The sequence below is a fragment of the Trachypithecus francoisi genome, unplaced genomic scaffold, assembly GCF_009764315.1.
Source record: "Trachypithecus francoisi isolate TF-2019V2 unplaced genomic scaffold, Tfra_2.0 Lachesis_group11, whole genome shotgun sequence".
NCBI classification, from domain to species: Eukaryota; Metazoa; Chordata; class Mammalia; order Primates; family Cercopithecidae; genus Trachypithecus; species Trachypithecus francoisi.
This window is the reverse complement of record NW_022681456.1, coordinates 38,941,003-38,965,557: the sequence shown is the minus strand read 5'-3', so window position 1 is coordinate 38,965,557 and position 24,555 is coordinate 38,941,003. Positions and strand designations below refer to the sequence as shown.

General features: G+C 39.9%; 2 protein-coding genes across 17 annotated transcripts in view; one reads left to right on the top strand and one right to left on the bottom strand.

Moving 5' to 3' along the window:
* The window catches only part of CEP83 (centrosomal protein 83), a 185,531-nt gene extending 163,746 nt beyond the window's left edge, over nt 1-21,785 (bottom strand). For 6 of the 16 annotated variants that reach the window (XM_033221053.1, XM_033221054.1, XM_033221045.1 and 3 more), the window contains exons 1-2: nt 8,676-8,950; nt 7,324-7,542 (exon numbers count right to left, since the gene is read on the bottom strand). The gene's annotated coding sequence lies outside the window, so the exon portion shown is untranslated. Of the gene's footprint in view, nt 1-7,323; nt 7,543-8,675; nt 8,953-21,354 lie in introns of those variants that run through there. The other 10 variants (XM_033221048.1, XM_033221050.1, XM_033221049.1 and 7 more) reach the window with 6 other exon arrangements.
* LOC117090832 lies at nt 20,917-23,231 on the top strand. The gene is made up of 2 exons (XM_033223474.1): nt 20,917-20,965; nt 21,611-23,231. Exons 1-2 carry the CDS (start codon nt 20,917-20,919, stop codon nt 22,168-22,170), a joined length of 609 nt encoding a protein of 202 aa, XP_033079365.1. The 3' UTR covers nt 22,171-23,231.
* Nucleotides 23,232-24,555: the final 1,324 nt, after the last annotated feature.

Here is a 24,555-nt window from a genome sequence, read left to right as displayed (position 1 = left end):
TTAAACTTGCTCACAATTGACCTCTGGGTCAACAATGAAATCAAGAGGGAAATTTTAAAATTCTTTGAACTGAACAGTAACAGTGACACAACCTATCAACCCTCTGGGATACAGCAAATACAGTGGTGCTAAGAGGAAAGTTCATAGTAATCAATGCTTACATCAAAAAGTCTGAGAAAGCACAAATAGACTAACAAACTTCACACCTCATGGAATTAGAGAAACAAGAACAGACCAAACCAAAACCAAGCAGAAGAAAAGAAATAACAAAGATCAGGGCAGAACTAAATGAAATTGAAACAACAACAACAACAAAATAATACAAAAGATAAATGAAACAAAAAGCTGGTTCTTTGAAAAGACAAAATTGACAAACCATTAGCGAGATTACCAAGAGAACAGAGTAGATCCAAACAACTCAATTAGAAACAAAAAAGGAGATATCAAAAGTGATAACACAGAAATACAAAAGATTGTGTGCTTTTGTAGGGCTACTATAAACATCTTTATGCACACAAACTAGAAAACCTAGAGGATATGGATAAATTCCTGGAAATATACAACCCTCCTAGATTAAACGAGGAAGAAATAGACACTAACTCTGAACAGGTCAATAACAAGTAGCAAGATTGAAACAGTAATAAAAAAAAAAAGCCAACAACAACAACAAAAATGTCCAGGACCAGATGGATTCACAGCTGAATTCTATCAGACGTTCAAAGAAGAATTGGTATGAATCCTACCGAAGCTATTCCAAAACACAAAAAGGGAATCCTCCCTAAATCATTCTATGAAGCCAGTATTACCCTAATAACAAAACCAGGAAAGGACATAATACAAAAAGAAAATCACACACTAATATCCCTGACGAACAAAGATGCAAAACTCCTCAACAAAATACTAGCTAACCAAGTCCAACAACATGTCAAAAAGAAAATACACCATGATCAACTGGGTTTCATACCAGGGATGCAGGGTTGGCTTAACAAATGAAAGTCAATAAATGTACCATATAAAGACACCATATAAACAGAATTAAAAACAAAAACCGCATGATCATCTCAACAGACGCAGAAAAAGCATGACAAAATTCAGATCCCTTTGTGATTAAAACCATCTGCAACATCGGCATAGAAGGGACATACCTTAATAAAAGCCATCTATGACAAACCCACAGCCAACATTACACTGAACAGTGAAAAGTTGAAAGCATTCCCCCCAAGAACTAGAACAAGACAAGGATGTCCACTTTCACCACTTCTATTCAACATAGTCATGGAAGTCCTAGCCAGAACAACCAAAGAGGAGAAAGAAATCAAGCGCATCCAAATTGGTAGAGAGGAAGTCAAAGTGTTGCAGATTGCTGATGATATGATTGTATACCTAGAAAACCCTAAAGACTCATCCAAAAAGCTCCTAGAACTGGTAAATGAATTTGGCAAAGTTTCAGGATACAAAATTGATGTACACAGATGAGTAGCTCTGCTGTATACCAACAACCACCAAGCTGAGAATCAAATCAAGAACTCAACCCCTTTTACGATAGCTGCAAAAAATAAAATAAAATACTTAGGAATATACCTAATCAAGGAGGCGAAAAGACCTCTGCAAGGAAAACTACAAAAAAACGCTGAAAGAAATCATAGACGACACAAACAAATGGAAATATATGCCATGCGCATGGATGGGTAGAATCAATATTGTGAAAATGACCATACTGCCAAAAGCAATCTACCAATTCAAAGCAATTCCCATCAAAATACCATCATCATTCTTCACAGAACTAGAAAACAACAATCCTAAAATTCACATGGAACCAAAAAAGAGCCTGCAAAGCAAGGAAGGCTAAGCACAAAGAACAAATCCGGAGGTATCACATTACCTGACTTCAAACTATACTACCAAGGCTATAGTTACCAAAACAGCATGATACTGGCATAAGAACAGGCACATAGATCAGTGGAACAGAATAGACAACCCAGAAACAAAGCCAAGTACTCACAGTCAACTGATATTTGATAAAGCAAACAAAAACATAACGTAGAGAAAGGACAACCTATTCAACAAATGGTGCTGGGACAACTGGCAAGCCACATGTAAAAGAATGAAAGCGGAATCTCAACTCTCACCTTATAGAAACATCAACTCAAGATGGATTAAAGACTTAAATCTAAGACCTGAAACCAGAAAAATTCTAGAAAATCACATCAGAAAAACTCTTCTAGACATTGGCTTAGGCAAAGAGTTCATGACCAAGAATCAAACGCAACAAAAATGAAAATAAATGGATGGAACTTAATTAAACTAAAAAGCTTCAGCACAGCAAAAGAAATAATCAGCAGAGTGAACAGGCAACCCACAGAGTGGGAGAAAATATTCACAAACTATGCATCTCACAAAGGACTAATAACCAGAATCTACAAGGAACTCAAACAAATCTGCAAGAAAAAAAAAAATTCCCATCAAAAACTGGCGAAAGGACATGAACAGACAATTCTCAAAAGATATACAAATGGCCAACAGACATATGAAAAAATGCTCGCCGGGCGCGGTGGCTCAAGCCTGTAATCCCAGCACTTTGGGAGGCCGAGACGGGCGGATCATGAGGTCAGGAGATCGAAACCCTCCTGGCTAACACGGTGAAACCCCGTCTCTACTAAAAATACAAAAACTAGCCGGGCGAGGTGGCGGGCGCGTAGTCCCAGCTACTCGGGAGCTGAGCAGGAGAATGGCGTAAACCGGGAGGCGGAGCTTGCAGTGGCTGAGATCCGGCCACTGCACTCCAGCCGGGGCACGAGCGAGACTCCGCCCTAAAAAAAAAAAAAAAAAAAAAAAAAAAAAAAAAAAACAAAAAAAAAAAAAAAGAAAAAATGCTCAACATCACTATCAGGCAAACGCAAATCAAAACCACAATGTGCTACCACCTTACTCCTCCAAGAATGGCCATAATTTAAAAACCAAAAAATGATAGATGGTGATGGAGATGTGCTGAAAAGGGAACACTTTTACACTGCTGGTGAGAAGGTAAACTAGTACAACCACTATAGAAAACAGCGTGGAGATTCCTTAAAGAACTAAAAGTATACCGGGCAAGGTGGCTCACGCCTGTAATCCCAGCACTTTGGGAGGCTGAGGTGGGCGGATCACGAGGCCAGGAGATGGAGACCATCCTGACGAACACGGTGAAACCCCATCTCTACTAAAAATACAAAAAAAAATTACCCAGGCATGGTGGTGGGTGCCTGTAGTCCCGGCTACTCGGGAGGCTGAGGCAGGGGAATGGCGTGAACCCATGAGGCGGAGCTTGCAGTGAGCAGAGATCGCACCACTGCACTCCAGCCTGGGCGACAGAGCAAGACTCCATCTCAAAAAAAAAAAAAGTAAAAGTAGAACTACCATTTGATCCAGCAATCTCACTACTGGGCATCTACCCAGAGGAAAACAAGTCATTATATGAAAAAGACACTCGAACATGCAAGTTTACAGCAGCACATTTGCAACTGTAAAAATATGGAATCAGCCGGGCGCGGTGGCTCAAGCCTGTAATCCCAGCACTTTGGGAGGCCGAGACGGGCGGATCACGAGGTCAGGAGATCGAGACCATCCTGGCTACTATGGTGAAACCCCGTCTCTACTAAAAAATACAAAAAACTAGCCGGGCGACGAGGCGGGCGCCTGTAGTCCCAGCTACTCGGGAGGCTGAGGCAGGAGAATGGCCTAAACCCGGGAGGCGGAGCTTGCAGTGAGCTGAGATCCGGCCACTGCACTCCAGCCTGGGCGGCAGAGCAAGACTCCGTCTCAAAAAAAAAAAAAAAAATATGGAATCAGCCTAAATGTCCATCAACCAATGAGTAAAGAAAACGTGGTATATATATATATACCATGCAATACTAGTCAGCCATAAAAAGGAATGAAATAATGGCATTCACAGCAACCGAGATAGAGTTGGAGGCCATTATTCTAACTGAAATAACTCAGGAATGGAAAACCAAACACCGTATGTTCTCATAAGTGGGAGCTAAGCTATGAGGATGCAAAGGCATAAGAATGATATAATGGACTCTGGGGACCTGGGGAGAAGGGTGGGAGGGGGTGAGGGTTAAAAGACTGCACACTGGGTGCATGTACACCACTCAAATGATGGGTGCAGCAAAATCTCAGAAATCACCACTAAAGAAGTTATCCATGTAACCAAACATCACCTGTTCCCCCAAAACTATTGAAATAATAAATTTTTTAGAAAAACACAGAAAGAAAGGTTTCCCTGTTTATTTCAGTCTTCATTTCTGAAGACTCACATAAAGTAAAGCTTTCATTAAATAAATGTGTATGCTTTCCTCTTGATAATCTGTATTTTGTTATAGGGGTCTCAGTCATGAATCCAGTAATAGGTGAGGAAAAGTTATCACATTTTATCCACTACATCAACTTAACAAGAATTCAGATCATTAGGTTCAAATTTTCTACTTGTCTCCTTAAAAAAGTCAGTTTACCACTATCCTCCTCTCATTTAACCACTAACAATCCTCTATCCTCTATTTGTAACAAATTAATCCTGCTGATTCTTCTTCATCTATTTGTTGAATATAATCATTCTTCCCCATTTTGAGAGTCATCACACTCCAGTGCCGAATCTTAAATACTTTACACTTAACAGAAGCCTCCTAGATGGTGTCCCAGACTTTAGTCTTTTCTCATTCTTACATAGCCTACAAGTATCACCAAAACAATCTTTCTCATACACTGCCTTCGTCACTATAACTCCTATGATAATCCTTATTCTTTTCTGACTCAAATCAAAATTTCCCAGCTAAACTCACAGCCCTGTATTAGCCAGCTCCCTATACAAATTCAAACATTTTGCTGCCCCACAGGACCCCTGTGCTACTGTCAATTAAGTTTACTTTACAGACTCTCAAACACGTTTCTCTTTGCCTTCAAAACTTTGTTCATACAGTTATGCCAAATTAAAATACCTTCTTAAATCCTGTCAGTTAATCCACAAATCACAATCACAGTCAAACCTGAAACCCTACAGTCTGCAAAATCACAAAACTATCTTCAGAGTTTTAGTTGCTCTAAAAGTGAATTAAAAGAGTAGCTTTTGCCCATGTGCTTCATAGGTTCCGGCCTTCCTTGTGCTTGCCGCAGGATATTTATTCTATATATACATATTTTTTTTTTGAGACGGAGCCTGACCCTGTCACCCAGGCTGGAGTACAATGGCGCAATCTCAGCTCACTGCAACCTCTGCACCCCGGGTTCAAGTGATTCTCCTGCCTCAGCCTCCCAAGTGGCTGGGATTACAGGCACGCACCACGCCTGGCTATTTTTCGTATTTTTAGAGACAGGGTTTCACTGTGTTGGCAAGGCTGGTCTCGAACTCCTGACCTCAAGTGATCCACCCACCTCGGCCTCCCAAAGTGCTGGGATTACAGGCATGAGTCACCGTGCCCGGCCTAATTTATTCCATATTCTATAACGTCTGCACTTTTCCCCTCCAGATGCTTTATAACTATATAAACTATCTTCAACTGTTTTGGTCATCTTCATAGCTCCGAATTCCAGTAAACTGTTAATGACAGTAAAGTGATCCACAAAATTTCTATGATGTAAATCCTACTCTCCCATAGGCTTATAATATAATTTCAGAGAAACCCTGGGGAAGGATTTCACCGAGAACACTGTTTGCTAACCAATTATGCATGCATTAAAGATAGTTATCAAGAAATTTCTACCTCAGGCCAGGCGTGGTGGCTCACGCCTGTAATTGTAGTACTTTGGGAGGCTGAGGTGGGCAGATCACCTAAGGTCGGAAGTTTGAGATCAGCCTGGCCAACATGGTGAAACCCCTTCTCTACTAACAATACAAAAATTAGCCAGGCATGGTGGCAGGCATCTGTAATTGCAGCTACTCAGGAGGCTGAGGCAAGAGAATCACTTGAACCTGGGAGGCGGAGGTTCCAGTGGCCCAGGATCACGCCACTGCACTCCAGCCTGGGCAACAAGAGCAAAACTCCAACTCAAAAAAGAACAGAAAAGAAATTTTACCTGGAGGACAGTTTACTAAGCAAAAGCTTTCAAAATGAATGTATCTTGTGACTTAGTAACTCTAATTTTAGGAATTAATCCTGAGAAACTAATTAGAGATGCAGAAACATTTATGTTTAAGAATCTTCTTTTATTTGTCATTCAGTAAATGTTTATTGAGTGCATCCTAAATTCCAGGTAGGAGTGGAGGACAGAATCAGTTCTTATCCTCATGGTACTAACTTAATAGTGGTGTTTACAATGGAAAGAGACTATTAAAAAAGTAGGTCATGGCCAGGTGTGGTGGCTCATGCCTGTAACCCCAGCATTTTGGGAGGTCGAGGTGGGAGGATCACTTCATCCCAAGAGTTCAAGATCAGCCTGGGCAACATAGTGAGACTCTATATCTATAATTGTTTTTAAAAAGCAGGTTACAATAGCAAGATATGCCATATTTGTGGATCAGAAAATTCAATATTGTTAAGAAGTTAATTTCTCCCAAATTCAATGCAATGTCATTCAAAATACTGAGGTAGTTTTCATAGAAATTAACAAGCTGATTCTAAAATTCATATGGAAACACAAGGGACCTAGAAGAGCCAAAAAAAAAAAAAAAAACTTTGAAAAAGAACAAAGTTAGAAGACTTGTATTATCTGACTTCACTTATTAAAGTGCATAGAAATAAAAATTATGTAGTATTACATTAGAGTCACAAAAATCCATTAAACAGAAAAGACTGTCCTGAAATACAGTCAAATATAAACAGTCAATTGATTTCTGACAAAAATGCAGTCAGTTCAGTGAAGAAAAAATAGTCTTTTCAAAAAATGGTCCTGGAACAATTGCCTTTTCCATATACATACATACACACACACACCACACACACACACACAAAGAACTTCAAGTTGCTCCTTACACCATGTACAAAAATAGAATCAAAAATAAATCAGAGGCCTGAATTAAAAACCTAAACTATAAACCTCCTAAAAAAAATACAGGAGAAAATCATTTTGATCTTGGGTTAAGACTTCTCAGATATAACACCAAAAGCACAATCCAAAAAAGAAAAAACTGACAAACTGGATTTCATCAAAATGAAGAACTTCAAAATCCACTACTCTTCAAAATCCACTGTTACATAAGTGAAAAGATATACCAGACTCGGGAAAAAACTGTAAATCATAAATCTGATAAAGGACTTGCACCCAGAATAAAGAACTCTCAAAACTAAATGATAGGAAAACAAACAATCAAAAATTTTTGATGAGCAAAACATTTAAATGGACACTCACCAAAAACGATTAAGTAAACATTTGTTTGTATTTTCCAAGTACTCCAGTTTCCTCTTCTCATATCCTAAAGATGTGCACGTTAGGTTCACTGGGAGATCGAAATTGTCCCAGTAGGCATGAGTATGGGTGTGTGTTTAAGTGCACCATGCAATGGAATGTCAACCTGTCCACAGTTGGTTCCGTGCCAGGACAGGCTCTGGCCACCAGAAAGCCTGAACCCTAGAGCAGGTTGGAAAATGAATGAATGAATGAATAAATGAATACAAATTATTGCAAAATGAAATTTCAAATAAAGTATATAGTCATGTAAATGCATGACAATACATTATGTAGTACAAAAGCACTCTTATCAAGCCTGCCATATTTGTGATTATTTTTGAACTGCACGATAGTAAGAGGTGCCTCTTATAATTTTTGTTTTGCAAACATTTATTTCTTGGTTTAACCCACCACCACTATGACCATATCACTCACTGGTTAACCAAAAATTAGGTAAGTAACTATCTTACTTGTTTTTACTAATCTTTCTTAAACATTACAGCTCACATTTATTTCAATGTTTAATGTAGGAAGTGTCTTGGGTATTTATTTAGAAGTTTGATGAAGTTTTTTGACCAGAGATATGCCATAGGAATTTAACTATTGTTTTTCTCAATTAGCCTAGGAAATCATTATATATCATTTCACTTAAAGTCAGTTTCCAAGAACCTATCAATAACGTTAAGTGACAGCCGGGTGTGGTGGCTCATGCCTGTAATCCCAGCACTTTGGGAGGCCGAGGCAGGGAGATCACGAGGTCAGGAGATTGAGACTATCCTGGCCAACATGGTGAAACCCCATCTCTACTAAAAATACAAAAATTAGCCAGGTGTGGTGGTGCGCACCTATAGTCCCAGCTACTCGGAAGGCTAAGGCAAGAGAATCACTTGAACCCGACAGGCAGAAGTTGCAGTGAGCCGAGATCGCGCCACTGTACTCCAGCCTGGCAACAGAGCAAGACTCCATCTCAAAAAAAATAAAAAATAAAAATAAATGTTAAATGACGACATACTGTACATGAAATATGCAGTGGGAGTTCCAGAAGGTCAGGAAAGAGAGAAAGAGGCAGAAAAGAAGTTTTGAAGAAATAATCACCAAACACTTCCCTAATTTAATGAAAAACATTAATTGACACATCTAAACAGCCCAACAAATCCAAAGAAACCCGCAAGTGCTGAAAGACAAAAAGGAAATCTTAAAAAAGGAACGAGAGAAAAATGACTTCACATACAGGGCAACATTATTAACGCCGACTGCTCATCAGAAATGACATGGAAAAAAACAAATTTTTAAAAGAAACACCAAAAACTTACCACTAAAATTTCTATATTCAGCAAAACTGCCCTTCAAAAATGAAGATGAAATAAAGATATTTCCAGATAGATAACCAAAGATGAAGAGAAGTCGTTGCTGTGAGACATGCCTTATGAGAAATAACAAAGGAAGTCCTTCAGGATAAAAGTCACACCATAGAATAACTTTAATCTAGGCTGGGCACAGTGGCTCATGCCTGTAATCGCAGCACTTTGAGAGGCCAAGGTGGGTGGTTCACTTGAGCTCAGAAGTTCGAGACCAGCCTGGGCAACATGGCAAAACCCCGTCTCTACAAAAAAATAGCCAGGTGTGGTGGCACGTGCCTGTAGTTCCAGCTACTTGAGAGGCTGAGGCAGGAGGATTGCTTGAACTGGGTGAGCAGAGGCTGCAGTGAGCCAAGATCACACCATTGCACTCCAGCCTGCAAAACAGAAGGAGAACCTGTATGAAAAAAAAGAAAAATAATACTCTATAGGAGATTGAAGCTCATTGGAAACTGTAATCACATCGGTAAATATTAAAGACTCTAAAAATATAATTATTTTCACTTCATCTCCTTTAAAGACATAAGACTACATAAAGGAATAATTATAGTACTGTATCGCTGGGTTTGTAATACATACAGCTGTAATATATATAATAATAATAGCACCAAAAAGAGAAAAAAGAGATACACTGAAGAAAAGTTTCTATAATTGGCCGGGCGCGGTGGCTCAAGCCTGTAATCCCAGCACTTTGGGAGGCCGAGACGGGCAGATCACGAGGTCTGGAGATCGAGACCATCCTGGCTAACACGGTGAAACCCCGTCTCTACTAAAAACATACAAAAAATCAGCCGGGCGAGATGGCGGGCGCCTGTAGACCCAGCTACTCGGGAGGCTGAGGCGAGAGAATGGCGTAAACCCGGGAGGCGGAGCTTGCAGTGAGCTGAGATCCGGCCACTGCACTCCAGCCTGGGCGACAGAGCGAGACTCCGTCTCAAAAAAAAAGAAAAGAAAAGTTTCTATAATTTATCAGAATTTAGTATTATTCTGAAGGAGACTGTAATTAAGTTAAAAGGCATATTGTAATCCCTAAAAATATAGCAAAAGAAATCAACAGAATTAAAAAGATACACTAAAAAATATTTAACACAGAAAGATGGCAAAGAGGAAAAAGCAAAAAACAAATGAGACAAATAGAAAACAAATATGAAAAATGCAGACGTAAATCCAATAATATCAACAATTACATTAAATGTGAATGAACTAAACACTCTATTCAAAGGGGGGATTATGTTAGAATGGATTACAAAACCTAACTATAGGCTGTCAACAAGAGATAAATCTTCAATTCAAAGACACAAATAGGTTAAAAATTAAAAGGATTAAAAAAAAAAAATACACCATAGAAGCAGTAACCATAAAAAAACTAGAGTGGCTACAGTACCAAGAAAAATAGATTTTAAGATAAGAAATATAGACAAAGGAGGACATTTCATGATGAAAAAAGGGTCACTATATCAGGAAGATATAACAATAACTGTCCATCTAACAAAAGAGCTCCAAAATACATGAAGCAAAAAAAATAGAGATAATTTAAAAGAGAAATAGATAATTCAACAAAAACAGTTGAAGACTGCAATGACTGATAGAACGAGACAGAAAATCTGCAAGGATATAGAAGACTTGACTAACCTCATCAATAAACTTGACATAACTGACAGAAAATACCCCCCAATGATTACGGAATATACATCTTTTTCACACACACAAAGAAAATGTTCCAGGATACACCACATACTGGGGCACAAGCCAAGTCTCGATAAAATTTAAAAGATTGAGCTCATAAAAAATGTGTTATCTGATCACAGTGGAATTAGTCATCCAAACAAAAATAAATCTAGGAACACCTCAATTATTGGTAAATTTAAAAACATACGTCTAAATAACCCATTGATCAAAGAAGAAATTGCAAGGAAAAAATTTAAATATATTTCAAATTGAATGAAAACAAAACACAGCAAACCAAAAAGTACAGAACGCAACTAAAGCAGTGCTTAGAGGAAAACGTCTAGTTTTAAACATTTATATGAGAAAAGAAAAAAGGTCTCAAACCAATAATCTAAGCTTCCATCTTAGGAAACTAGAAAAACAAGGAGCAGAAGGGACATTAAACCCAAAACAAGCAGAAAAATAATAATTTTTAGCGTGGAAATCAGTGAAGTAGAAAATATAAATATGCAAAATAATCAATGACATAAAAGGTTGGTTCTTTGGAAAGAGCAACAGAATCGGGGGGAAAAAAAAACTTCCTAGACTGACCAAGAAAATAAGAGATACAAATTACCAAAATCAAGAATGAAAGAGGGAGAATTATTGCCCACCTTAAATTATTAACTTAAAGGATTTCTTAATACAAACTTTGTATCAACAAACTAGATAATTTATATGAAATGGACTACACTTCCTAGAACATACAAATTACCAAAACTCTAGAAGAAAGAGAAAATCTGAAAAGACCTATAACAAGAAGTGAAGAAACTGAATTAATAATTTTAAATATTCCCACAAAGAAATGGCCAGGCCCCCATAACTGCACTAATGAAAGCTATCAAACATTTAAAGCAGTAAGAGCAAGATCACGAGAAACCAACAGACTAATATCCCTCAGGAACATATATGCAATTTCCTTAACAATAATCAGACAAACCATATTCAACAACATATAACAGAGATTATATAGCACGGACTGGGTATGGTGGCTTAAGCCTGTAGTCCCAGCACTTTGGGAGTCCAAGCAGGTAAACCGCTTGACCCAAGGAGTTCAAGAACAGCCCAGGCAACATGGCAAAACTCTGTCTCTACAAAAAATGCCAAAAAAGAAAAAGAAAGAAAAATAGCCAGGTGTGGTGGCATGAGCCTGTAGCCCCAGCCACTGGGGAGGCTGAGGCAGGAGAAACACATGAGTCCAGGAGTTCAAGGCTGCAGTGAGCCAAAATCACACCATTGCACTTCAGCCTGTGTCACAGAGCAAGACTCTGTCTCAAACGCTAAAAAAAAAAAAAAAAAAAAAAAAAAAAAAAAAAAAGGTTTTACAGCATGACCAAGTGCGATCTGTCCCAGCAATACAAGATGGGTTTAATCTCCAATAATCAATTAATATATAACATATTAACAGAATAAAAATCATGTAACCATATCAGATGCAGGAAAAAACATGACAAAATCTAACACCCACTCATGATTAAAAACTCGCAACAAACTAGGAACATAAGGGAGCTTCCTTAACCTTCTTCAAAGGACATTATAGAAAATCTAGAGCTAACATTATACCTGATGGTAAAAATATGCATGTTTTCCCCCTAAGACTGGGAGCAATGCAATGCACATTCAACACTTCTCTTCAACATCGTACTGGAGGGTCTAACCCAAAAATTAAAGCAAAAATGAAGAAATAAATAACATTGAGATTGGAAAGAAAAAGTATCATTGTTTTGAGATATGATCATCTATGTACAAATAATATGCAAAAATTGGCAGCATTTTTTTTTTTTTTTTTTTAAGACGGAGTCTCGCTCTGTCCTCTAGGCTGGAGTGCAGTTGGAGTGATCTCGGCTCACTGTAAGCTCCGCCTCCCAGGTTCACACCATTCTCCTGCCTCAGCCTCCCGAGTAGCTAGGACTACAGGTGCCCACCATCACACCCAGCTAATTTTTTTGTATTTTTAGTAGAGACGGGGTTTCACCGTGTTAGCCACAATGATCTCGATCTCCTGATCTCATGATCCACCCGCCTCGGCCTCCCAAAGTGCTGGGATTACAGGCGTGAGTCACCACACCTGGCTGGTTGCATTTCTTTATGCTAACAACGAACAATTTGAAATCAAATCATGAAAACTCCATTTCTGGGCCAGGCACAGTGGCTCATGCCTGTAATCCCAAAAGTTTGGGAGGCCGAGGCAGGCGGATCACAAGGTCAGGAGATCAAGACCATCCTGGCTAACACTGTGAAACCCCGTATCTACTAAAAATACAAAAAATTAGCCAGGCGTGGTGGCACGTGCCTGTAGTCCCAGCTACTTGGAAGGCTGAGGCAGGAGAATGGCAGGAACCCAGGAGGCAGAGGTTGCAGTGAGTTGAGATTGCGCCACTGCACTCCAGCCCGGGTGAGAAAGCGAGACTCCATCTCAAAAAAAAAAAAAAGAAAACTCCATTTCTAAGAGCATCAAAATTATAAGTCTTAGGAATAAATTTAACCAAAGAAGTGCACGATTTGTACACTGAAAAGTGAAAAACATTATTAAGAGAAATTAAAGATCTAAGTAAATGGAGAGATATTACATGTTCATGGACTGGAAGACTCAAGTTTTTTAAGTTGGTGATTCTTCCCAGATTGACGGACAGATTCAGGGCAAATCCTACAAATATTAGATTTGTTTTTGTAGAAATTAACAAGCTGATCCTAAATTGTATATGGAAATGGAAAGAACATAGCACCAATTTTGAAAAAGAAGAAAATGTTACACTACTCATTTTGAAACTTACTATAAAACTGCAGTTATCAAGACAGAATGGTGTTGGAGTAAGGACAGGTTTATAGACATGAGTCTAGGAATAAATTCTTACATTATAGTCAACTGATATTTTACAAAGATGCCAATACAATTGAAGAGAAAAGAACAGTCTTTTTAACAAATGGTACTAGATAATTTGGCATTCACATTTTTAAAAAATGAACTTAGGTCCTCTTCTTACATATATGCATGGTTAATTCAATATGAATCTTAGATTTAAAGGAAAGAGCTCAAAAAAAACCAAGAGAAAAATCTTTGGGACCTTGGATTAGGCAAAAAGTTCTTATACATAACATGAAAGCACATGCCACACACACAAAAGAAATGACTTCATTAAAAACTTTTGCACTTCAAAAGACACCAGTAAAAATATGAAAAGCCAAGACATCAACTGGGAGAAATCTTTGCAAATCTTATCTTTGATATTAAAAACAATACAAACTTTTATCCAGAATATATAAAGAACTTACAACTCAGTAAGACCAAAAAAAAAAAAAAACCCCAGCAAAAAAATGGGCAAATGCCTTCAACAGATATTCTTCTAAAAATGACTTACAAATGGCCAACAACCACAGAAAAAGGTATCCAACATTAGTGTGCAGGGAAATGCAAATTAAAATTACAATGGGATACTACTAGATAGTCACTAGAATGGCTATAATTAAAAAGACAACAACTGTTGGTGAGGACGTGGAGAAACTGGAATCCTCATACATTGCTGGTAGGATATAATTGGTACAGCTACTTTGGAAAACACTTTGACAGTTTCTTTAAAAGTTAAAAGTAAGCTTACCATATAATTCAGCAATTCCACTCCTAGGAATTTACCCAAAAGAAATGAACATGCTCACACAAGGAATTACAGACAAATCTTCATAGCAGCATTATTCATAATAGCCAAAAACTGGAAACAATCCAATGTCTATCATCTAGTGAATGGGGAATACACCAGTTACCAATAAATGGGAAATACTATCCACCAATACTATTCACCTGGTGAATGGAAAATAGACAAGAATACTATTCAACAATTAAAAAGAACAAAACATTGATATACATACATTAAATAAACCTCAAAAGCATGAAGTGAAAGAAGCCAGATGCAAAAGACTATATTGATTCCACTTATATGAAATATCTAGAACTAGACAAATTTATAGTGATAGAAAGTAGATCAGTGGTTCTCTGGGGCTGTGGGAAGGAGTTACATTAAATGCAAATGAGCTTGAGAGAATCTGGGAGATTGATAAAATGTTCAGAAATTGCCTTGTGATGACAGTTGCACAACTCTATAAAGTTGCTAAACACCATTAAATTGTACACTTACAATGAGTGGCTTTTATGGTAGGTAAAATATACCTCAATAAAGCTGTTTAAAAAGGGCTAGGTAGAAGAAAGAAGTTATCTCTTCCAAACTTTGGAAAATTTGATGACAGTTGTAGTAATCAAGGCTGAGTTCAAAGGATGACCAAGCAAAAAGAATCCAGGTTCTTAAAGATTATCACTGAGCCACTTAATTGACAATCTTAGAACCACCTATCTCCAGACTTCTCACATGTTAGATACTACAATTTCCTTCTTAACGCTTTAAAAAAGAAAAAGAAAAAAGAATAGTGTTGCTAATTCTAAGGGACACAGGACATGTTCATTCCATTACAGAAAATTTGGAATATCATCCATACAGGAAGATATCAAAGAAAAGGCAGGAATTTTGGTGGGTCTTGAAGGATAAAAGAATATGACTGGGGATGGGGAAGGAAAAGAAGGGTATGTAGTTCAGAAGAGTCATTAATAATGACACGGATAAAAATGAATAAAGAATGCCCACTAAAAGTCAGGTTTACAACTTACCTTGTTTTAATCCATACAAGACTCTTGTAAAAAAAATATATATACATATATATATATATATATATATATATCATTTTACACATTAAGACAATGAGGACCAAAAAACTAAGTAACTGGTTCAAAAAGTCATGAAGCTAGTAATCTAACCTTCACTCTCAGGATCCAGGCTCTTTCCTCTGTTATGCTGCTAAGCAAGAACTTAAACTACCCCCATTTGCAAGTTCAGATCTTTGTAGAGGGCATCTTCATTTAGATGGGTTTACGTTTATAGGATTACACACTCAACGTTTCTTGAGCAACAATTTCCACTTAATCAATAAACTAAATATGATGTGCATTCCTTCACATTGATAAGGTTTCCAAAATCTTATCCTACTCTGGTTTTCCTCCCTACTTTCTTTCTCCCCCTTCCTATTACATTCTGGTGTTCACAAGCTCCCTTCTGATTCTACACAACTCTCTCTAGGAACCTCACCTATACCTGGTATTTCAACTACCGCTAACGTTGATAACTCTTCTCTCTCTCCAACTTCAAGAAATGTCTCCCTAGTTTTCTTTGACTAACTCCCTCCGGTCCAAGTACACCCTACAAACTACACTTACAAGATTCTAAAGAGACAGTCCTCAATTGTAGCGTATTCTTTCTAGTTCTAGGCCAGGTATCCTTCCTACATGTCCCAGAACACATTCTTACCTACACTTATGAAATTTAACATGCTTCATTACAAATTACTAATTACTTTGTCCATTTCTCCCATCAGACAATAAGGTGCTTAAGACTTAGCACTATGGGCCGGGCGCGGTGGCTCAAGCCTGTAATCCCAGCACTTTGGGAGGCCGAGACGGGCGGATCACGAGGTCAGGAGATCCAGACCATCCTGGCTAATATGGTGAAACGCCGTCTCTACTAAAAAAATACAAAAAACTAGCCGGGCGACGAGGCGGGCGCCTGTAGTCCCAGCTACTGGGGAGGCTGAGACAGGAGAATGGCTTGAACCCGGGAGGCGGAGCTTGCAGCGAGCTGAGAGCCGGCCACTGCACTCCAGCCTGGGCGGCAGAGCAAGACTCCGTCTCAAAAAAAAAAAAAAAAAAAAAAGACTTAGCACTATGTCTTATTCACAATCCCCCCAGTGCCTAGCATAGCGCAAGACACATAATAGGCACTCAAATATTGATTAAACCCATAAACAGGAGAAATAAAATTTGCTTTAAGTTGGAAGCATACAATTTCTGAAGGAAACTTTCAGAGATTTATGTTTTCAAATGAGAAGACAGGCCACGAAAGGTAAAGTGACTCACCCAGTCAAGCCTTGGTCTCCTGAATCACAATTCTCTTCCCACAAAATTACAGTGCCTAGGCTGGGCGCAGTGGCTCACACCTGCAATCCCAGCACTTTGGGAGGCCAAGGCGGGTGGATCATAAGGTCAGGAGATTGAGACCACCCTGGCTAACACGGTGAAATTCCGTCCCTCTTAAAAATCAAAAAATTAGCCGGGCATGGTGGCACGTGCCTGTAGTCCCAGCTACTTGGGAAGGCTAAGGCAGGAGAATTGCTTGAACCCGGAAGGCGGAGGTTGCAGTGAGCCGAGATCAAACCACTGTACTCCAGCCTGCAGACAGAGTGAGACTATGTTTCAAAAAAAAAAAAAAATTACAGTGCCTATTAAATTGTGCTTATTGATCTAAGCTTTCTATGAAGTTCTAGAAGTAATACAAAAATGTTACAAAGAACCATTTCAACTTCATCCACCCCAGCTCTGGCTGGCTATATCAGTTGTAGAGAAGTCTGTTATTACATAATAGTTTTTCTGCCCAGAATAATCTTTAATTAAACCAATATCTTCACATGTCCACGTGTCCTTCACCCACAAAATAATTCAATACATACTTATCATGCATCTCTATGTAAAACAATGTGCAAGAAGTTATAATTCGACAGTACTCTAAAAAAATCCTTAAGACCATATAGTGTATGCCCCTTAAGTTTAACAATATCTGAAATAGCTGCCTTAAAACAAAATGCAATCACACTTGAGAGAGGATGATTATGAACATCAGAGATAGGCAATGCAGCTTCATCGGGAAAATCCCTATAGTCTAATGCTACTGTTTTCAAGGGTTGCTACATTATACTGAAATTGTGTTACTGGGCAACAACTCAGAAGCCAGAATGGCAAATTCACTCAAGAAATAACTGAATCAAACGAATATTTATGAAAGCATTCTGAGACTCAACTTCACTTTTTTTACCTTCAACTGAAGTAACTCTTCGTTATAAGCATCAGATACAGGATCTTTGTTGAGACTGCAAAAACTACATGGATATTTTATAGACATATTTTGAGACAGATATGTGCTTTCCAAAAGGGAATGGCCAGGTTTAGGTTCCTACTAACTCTGAATTTTAGTCCAAAAGCAATCTGAAGTCACAATATACAGAAGCCAAATAACTGGGCATTTCCTTTCTTAATTTCTTCCATCCTGGATTATAGCTCAGTTAAAAGAAATAGTAGGCCAGGCATGGTGGCTCATACCTACAATCCCAGCACTTTGGGAGGTCAAGGTGAGTGGATCACTTGAGGCCAGGAGTTCTGAGACCAGCCTGGTAAATGTGGTGAAACCCTGTCTCTACTCAAAATACAAAAAAAAGCCAGGTGTGGTGGCATGCACCTGTAGCCCCAGCCACTTGGGAGGCTGAGGCAGGAGAACTGGGTGAGCCCACAAGTTTGAGGTTGCAGTGAGCTAAGATTGCACCACTGTACTCCAGCCTGGGAGACAGAGCAAGACTCCAACTCAAAAAAAAAAAAAAGAAAGAAACAGTACTAGACTTGACAGTCAGTGATCTCTCCATGACCTAAAGAGGGGAATCCTGATGAAAAAATATATAATTAATAAACTAATATTCTACTAGGAACCAGGAAATTGACCAAACTCCCCAAGCCCACTGAAGAATAGTACCAGCATTCCTGAGAGTCCTTACTGCTGGTATTGCCATGGGAAATTCTCAAATACTCACTTTCTAGGAACAGAATCTTTATTTCTGATTTCCTACTCTTTAATCTTTTTTTACAGTTTACTGTTGCCATTTCTCCTTCAGTTACTCTCTTCTCTCAACAACCTTACTTTCACAATACTTACAAAAGGGGGGAGAGTAGAAATACATAATTGTCATTGTATTAGTCCATTTTCATATTGCTATAAAGAACTGCCTGAGATTGGGTAATTTGTAAAGGAAAGAGGTTTAATTGATTCACAGTTCCACATGGGTGGAGAGGCCTCAGAAAACTTACAATCATGGCAGAAGGTGAAGGGAAAGCAAGGCACCTTCTTCGAAATGTAGCAGGAAGGAGAATGGACATAGGAGGAACTACCAAACACCTATATAACCACCACATCTCATGAGAACTCACTGTCGCGAGAACAGCATGGGGGAAATTGCTGCCATGATCCAATTCCCTCCACCTGGTCTCTCCCCTGACACACGGGGATTATGGAGATTATAATTCAAGGTGAGATTTGGGTGGGGACACAAAGCCTCATCAGTCATCCTTAAGAAATATTTATTCAGCAACTTCTATTTGGAAAAGACTAAGAATATAGCTCATCGAGATCTGAAAGTCCTGCCCTTAATAAGCTTATAATCTAGTTAGGAAGTCAAAAAAGTTAAAATAATATAACAAAAAGTGTAAGTATCAAATAAATATAACTCACAAATACATACTATTCCTATGTATGTATGAGGTCATGGTGGAGTTGAACCTTATAGAAAAGGTACAATTTAGATTTTAAGAAAGAAGGGAACAAGATCAGGACATGCAGACTAATATGGAAAGGATAAAGTATAGAGCAGGTTTAAGGGGATAGTGAAGAAACCAATCTGGGCACAGACACCTTTTCCATGAAGAATATATGCTTGAAAAGACAAGGTGAGAGGATTTCGAAGAGTTCAGCTTAAGTCAAGAAACGTGAACTTGGATTAATAGGAAGTTTTTTACACAGATTTACACACATTCCCTAAAAGCAATACAGGCTAAACAATGTGGGCAATTTACTTACTGAAACTAATACATTATGTATGACAAAATTAAAAGCAAGCTCATTTACTTTAGGCAAAGAGACAGTACCTAGGGGTGGGGAAATTCTGACAAGTCACTAAAATTCACTAATCTTTCTGTTAAGATTTCATTCTAAGCTTCTTGAATTAGAACATCCCATGACATAATGCTGATTTCTGATTACTAAGAATTATACGAGTCATTCTTGATTTTTCTTCTTCTCCGTCTTGCTCAACTTTTGAATATTTCATTACTTCAACATCAGCATATAGAAAAGAAAAAAGGAGAGAACTAAAATGAAGTCCATGGATTTGAGCAATACATAAGAGCATCTGACACAAAGAACATTAAACTTCAAGTTCCAATTCCCATTATTAATAGATTTCAAAGTCATTTAGTCTCATCACGTCTCAGATTTTCTCACATACTTGCTTACTTGAAAGGTTATTGATTCAAAAGACCATTCAAAAAGTGTTCTGAAAACAACTTGCCATAAAAATTGTATCATTAAGGGTTCAATAAGAGGAGACAGTGAGGTGACTGGTAAACCAAGGATTAAAAACTACCTGTGAATCGGCCAGGCACGCTGGCTCATGCCTGTAATCCCAGCACTTTAGGAGGCCAAGGGGGGCAGATCGCCTGAGGTCAGGAGTTCGTGACCAGCCTGGGCAATATGGTGAAACCCCATCTCTACCAAAAATACAAAAATTAGCAGGGCATGGTGGCATGCGCCTGTAACCCCAGCTACTCGGGAGGCTGAGATGTGAGAATCGCTTGAAACCGGGAGGCGGAAGTTGCAGTGAGCCGAGATCACACCATTGCATTCCAGCCTGGGCGACAAAAATGAAACTCTGTCTCAAAAAAAAAACCCAACAACCTGTGAATAATCAGTATTTCATTCTTCCAGTGCTGCATGGAATTCTAAATTGTATTTCACTATTATTTGAGAATGTTCTAAATACAGTCTGCACACTTCCTCTGATCTGGAAAGAAAATACTCAAAGTAAGGGGAACACCCAGCATACTCTGTCCTAAATAACCAAAGGACAACTCAAAACCATTTGCAACTCTCAGGACAGTCCTGTGTGACACCTGTAATAGAAAGCCTTCTGGCCTGGTGCGATGGCTCACACCTGTAATCCCAGCACTTTGGGAGGCTCAGGTGGGCGGATCACCTGAGGTCGGGAGTTCGAGACCAGCCTGGCCAACATGGTGAAATCCCATCTCTAATAAAATACAAAAATTAGCCAGGCGTGGTGGCGCGCGCCTGTAGTCCCAGCTACTCAAAAGGCTGAGGCGGGAGAATCGCCTGAACGCAGGAGGCGGAGGTTGCAGTGAGCCGAGATCGCGCTACTGCACTCCAGTCTGGGAGACAGAGCGAGACTCAGTCTTAAATAAATAAAGCATTCTAATTCTGAACAAACTGAGTTTGAAATCAAACCTCAATACAAAAGGTGAGTATTAATTCTAACCACTTGCAGGCTAAACTCATAAATACGGAGAATTCTGAATCCAGGTAACCGTAGGATAGATACATTTATTGTGTTTTAAATGTCAGACTTGTTTACAGAGATATTGCTTGGTAACAGAAGCACTGCTTTAACAACCTACTCTGTTTTAGAGCTGCTCAAAGTCTGAATAGATTATAAGTATCATATACACGAAATTCAGACAAGTCTCTCCTCATCCTAGACAATCTGTAAGATTTGAAAGAGCTTCCTCACTTCAACTAACTAAAGGCTTTAAAAATACTTAGCAGTGGATATTTTTAAGAGCAAAATGGCCATTGATTATGGTCAAAATAGTTGGACAGTGAGGATTCACCAAAGTATTTAAACCTGGCATACGCTAACATATTTTAGGTGTTATCTTAGTAATGACAGTCGACATCACAGTTCATTCAAATTGTCTTCAAGGCCAAGGAAAATGGTAGCACAGCTTTTTCATCGTAAATTAAGCTGGAGGTACTTAAACGTTTGGCCAATTACCAAACTGGCTACACAACCACCAAGCCAGTGTGCATCCAAAAGCTCCATAAAGAGTTTCACGTGCGTCCAACTGGCTTCACAACAAGTCTCTCTGCCTACTTTTCTAATACGAGCTTCCACTACTTTACGAGGAAAATAAAAAAAGGATTTAAGGGCAGTTTGTGGAGGGTCAAAATGAGTATTCCAAAATACAAACAAGACGCCGTTCCCAGAAACAGAGGTTACATACCAGACGCACGCATGCTTCTTGAAACGCGCACACGGAAAACTTAAGTGACCGCAGTTCTGGCCGCGCTCGCCACCGGGGACACCTCCACAGCTCCAACCACCTGCACCCACTCAACTCTGCTTACGGAGGCATTGGGACTAAGGGTTACAGTCCTACAGCGGGGTGTCGGCCCAGCCCGCCACGCCTAGCTCTTTAGCTCGCGGCGCAAGCTGAAGAGGAGGAGGGCCGAGCGGACCCCTCGGGCTCCTGTCCCTAGGGAAATGTGAAGTATCCCGGGAGAGGTCCGAAGGCGGCGGCGGCGGTGGAAAGCCCCGCTCTTCCGCGTGGACCGGGCTCCTCAGGGGTGCGGCGCCACCCGCCGTGCTGACCTCCGGCCCCGAAGCTGCCTCATCGCACCGCCCCTCCAGCTTGGAGGAGCGGGCTCTGTCCAGGGCCCCAGCGGCGCGCGAAGCAGGAAGTCCCACCCCCACGCCGACGTCACCGACGCCACGGAAGCCAGATGCTGCCGGAGCCGTTAGAGGGAGGAGACAAACCGAGGCGGGAGCGGTCACCGGTGACGGCGGTAGCGGCGGGGCTGGGATGCGTTCCCGAAGGCGTTCCTGGAGGGCCCTGGGTAGACTCAGAGATCCCCAGAGCTTCAGGGGACGGAAAATCGAGCCCCAGGCACTTGCCTCTGGGAGGCAGAGTGACGCGCGTCGTTGGAGCGCGAAGCCGGTCTCCCTATCCTCTGGCCCACACAGCGTCTCCAGGCGTTTTCCTTCTTTTCGCGCCTCTGCTTCCCTATTTCCCACACTCTTTGAGAGCCTCAAATGGTAATCCTGCCGCCACCCTCTCTCCTTTAGCCCACCTGCCGTCGTCCCCGTGTGTGCAGATAAGCGCTCCCGAAGCCGCCTGCCTGCCGCGGCTGGGCATCAGCCCACGCATGGGGAGTTGGCTCAGCTTGCCGCGAGGGAACCTCAGGTCAGGACCAACCACCCAGAAGAGAGCCCTCCTCCCTCCCGCACCTCCTGCTCCAAGTCTTCTGTCCTGGTTATCCCAAGTTCAGGGCCCACCTGGGGTCACATGGGGAACTACTTGTCTTAAGGCTGTAAACAAGAGTTGGAAGAGGAGATGCTAGCTTTTGAGAACTTCCATGATCATCCAAAGGCTGAAACAAAGTAGGCGGTCAGCCTTTCAAAATACGTGTTGGAAGAAACAGACACCTTCCCATCCCCAGCGTTTGTTCAGTGCCTTGGTTGGGCTTTGATTCTCACTACTTTGTGAAGCAAAGCTTATTTTTACCCCCAAGGTTATGATTTTCAGGCTCTAGTTATTAGGCAACTGTGAGGTGACTTTTTTGTTGAAATGAGGGAAAACGGGCCCTTAAAAAGGACCGTGTCTCTTTAGAGAAGAGGGAAAAAAAGGACAGTGGGGTAGTAATGGAATGTTGCTGGATGGATTACGTAGATGAGATAGAATCTACGTAGGGAGATAGAATAGAGAATCCAGAAATTCCCGTGTATGTGTGAGTGTTTAGTATGGTGACAGTACCTCACATTTGCTGAGAATTGTGTGTCAAGTACTGGAGTACTTTTTCAGGTTATCTTATTTAACTCTCACATCTCTGTAAGGTAGGTGCAATTGTTATCTCCATTTTACAGAGTTGCCCAAAACCATTACTTTTAAGCGTTGGAGCCAGACAACTCCAGAAATCTCAGTGGTAACCAGTAAACTATATATTACAAATTACTGGTCAGTAGGAAAAAGATTATTCGAGAAATGGCGGTGGCTCATGCCTGTAATTCCAGCACTCTGGGAGGCCAAGGCAGGTAGATCACCTGAGGTCAGGAGTTGGAGACCACCCTGGCCAACGTGGTGAAACCTCATCTACTAAAAATATAAAGAATTAGCCGGGCGTGGTGGCGGGCGCCCTGAAATCCCAGCTACTCGGGAGGAGGAGGCAGGAGAATCACTTGAAGCAGGGAGGCGGAGGTTGCAGTGAGCCGAGATCACGCCATTGCACTCCAGCCTGGCCAACAAGAGTGAAACTGTCTAAAAAAAAGAAAAGAAAAGAAAAAAACGCAAATTTAACTACACGAAGATTATAATCTACAAAGTTAGAAAACAGTGAACCAGTGGAAAATACATTAGAATCGTGCAAAAAGGATTCATAATATACAAAGAGTTGTTAGAAATCAATTAAAAATTTAAACACTCCAATTACTAAAATTGACGAAAAATGCCAATAGAACATTCCTAAGCCAAGAAAAACAAATATTCAGTTAACAAACGTAAAGTTGTCGCACTTCCAAACAGTTGTTTTTTTGTCTATCATTGTTGATAGGAGTGTGGGATACAATTACTGTCAGGCATTTTTGGTTTGAAGGTGAAATTGGTACAACCCTATTTACCAAAATTTAACATGCTTTAACCTTTGCCCCATAGCTGTCTCATTTCTGAGGCATATACCCTAAGGAAATAAGAAAATCACAAGGATACTCTTTGCCACCTTTTATAAAAATAATGCTTCTAGAAACAAGTGTCCATCACTAGGACACTAGTTAAGGAAATTATGGTTGGTACATGCAATAGAGTACTCTTGACCCATTAAAAACTGATGTAAAGTTCTTTATTTGCATTAAAATATGTCCAAAAAATATAGTTTCACCTCAGGAAAAAAAAAACAGAATATAATTTAGCAAGTACAGTGCTGTCCTAATGTGAATATATGTGTGTACCTATGTTAACATAAGTGTACAAAAATATCTGGAAGGAGGTCAAAACACAGGTGGTTTACATTTTGTCTTTTGGACTTTTTATCTTGGTGGTGTTTTTTGTAATTTATTATTTTACAAAAACAAAGATGTGTTTTATTTTGTAATTAAAGCTGTGCCAGTGAAAAGGGAGCCAGTTGACTCTTGACCTCAACAAGTAGGTAACCATGATGAAGTAACTATGTCTGGGGATCTGAGTCTCAGCTTTCTTGCGTCTATAAATTTGATTATATTCATTTACCTATAGTTGGACAAGCTAACCTACCACTTGGACATCATAGTTTTGATTCCCCATATTGGACTGGGTACCCATTCTGTGTGTTCTCTGTGTGCCTTCATGGTATTTGTCACACTACAGTGTAATTCCCTCTGTGCCAGTAGATTGTTTGCTCCTGCCATACATATACACATGCACATACATCCTTTTTCTGCTACATGTTACACATTT

Bases quoted from the DNA above. Each gene is read 5' to 3' on its own strand.
- LOC117090832 (XM_033223474.1), top strand. From the start codon at position 20,917: ATGGCCATTGATTATGGTCAAAATAGTTGGACAGTGAGGATTCACCAA. The intron at 20,966-21,610 runs GTATTTAAACCT...TCCTGTCCCTAG, and splicing joins GACAGTGAGGATTCACCAAA to GGAAATGTGAAGTATCCCGG.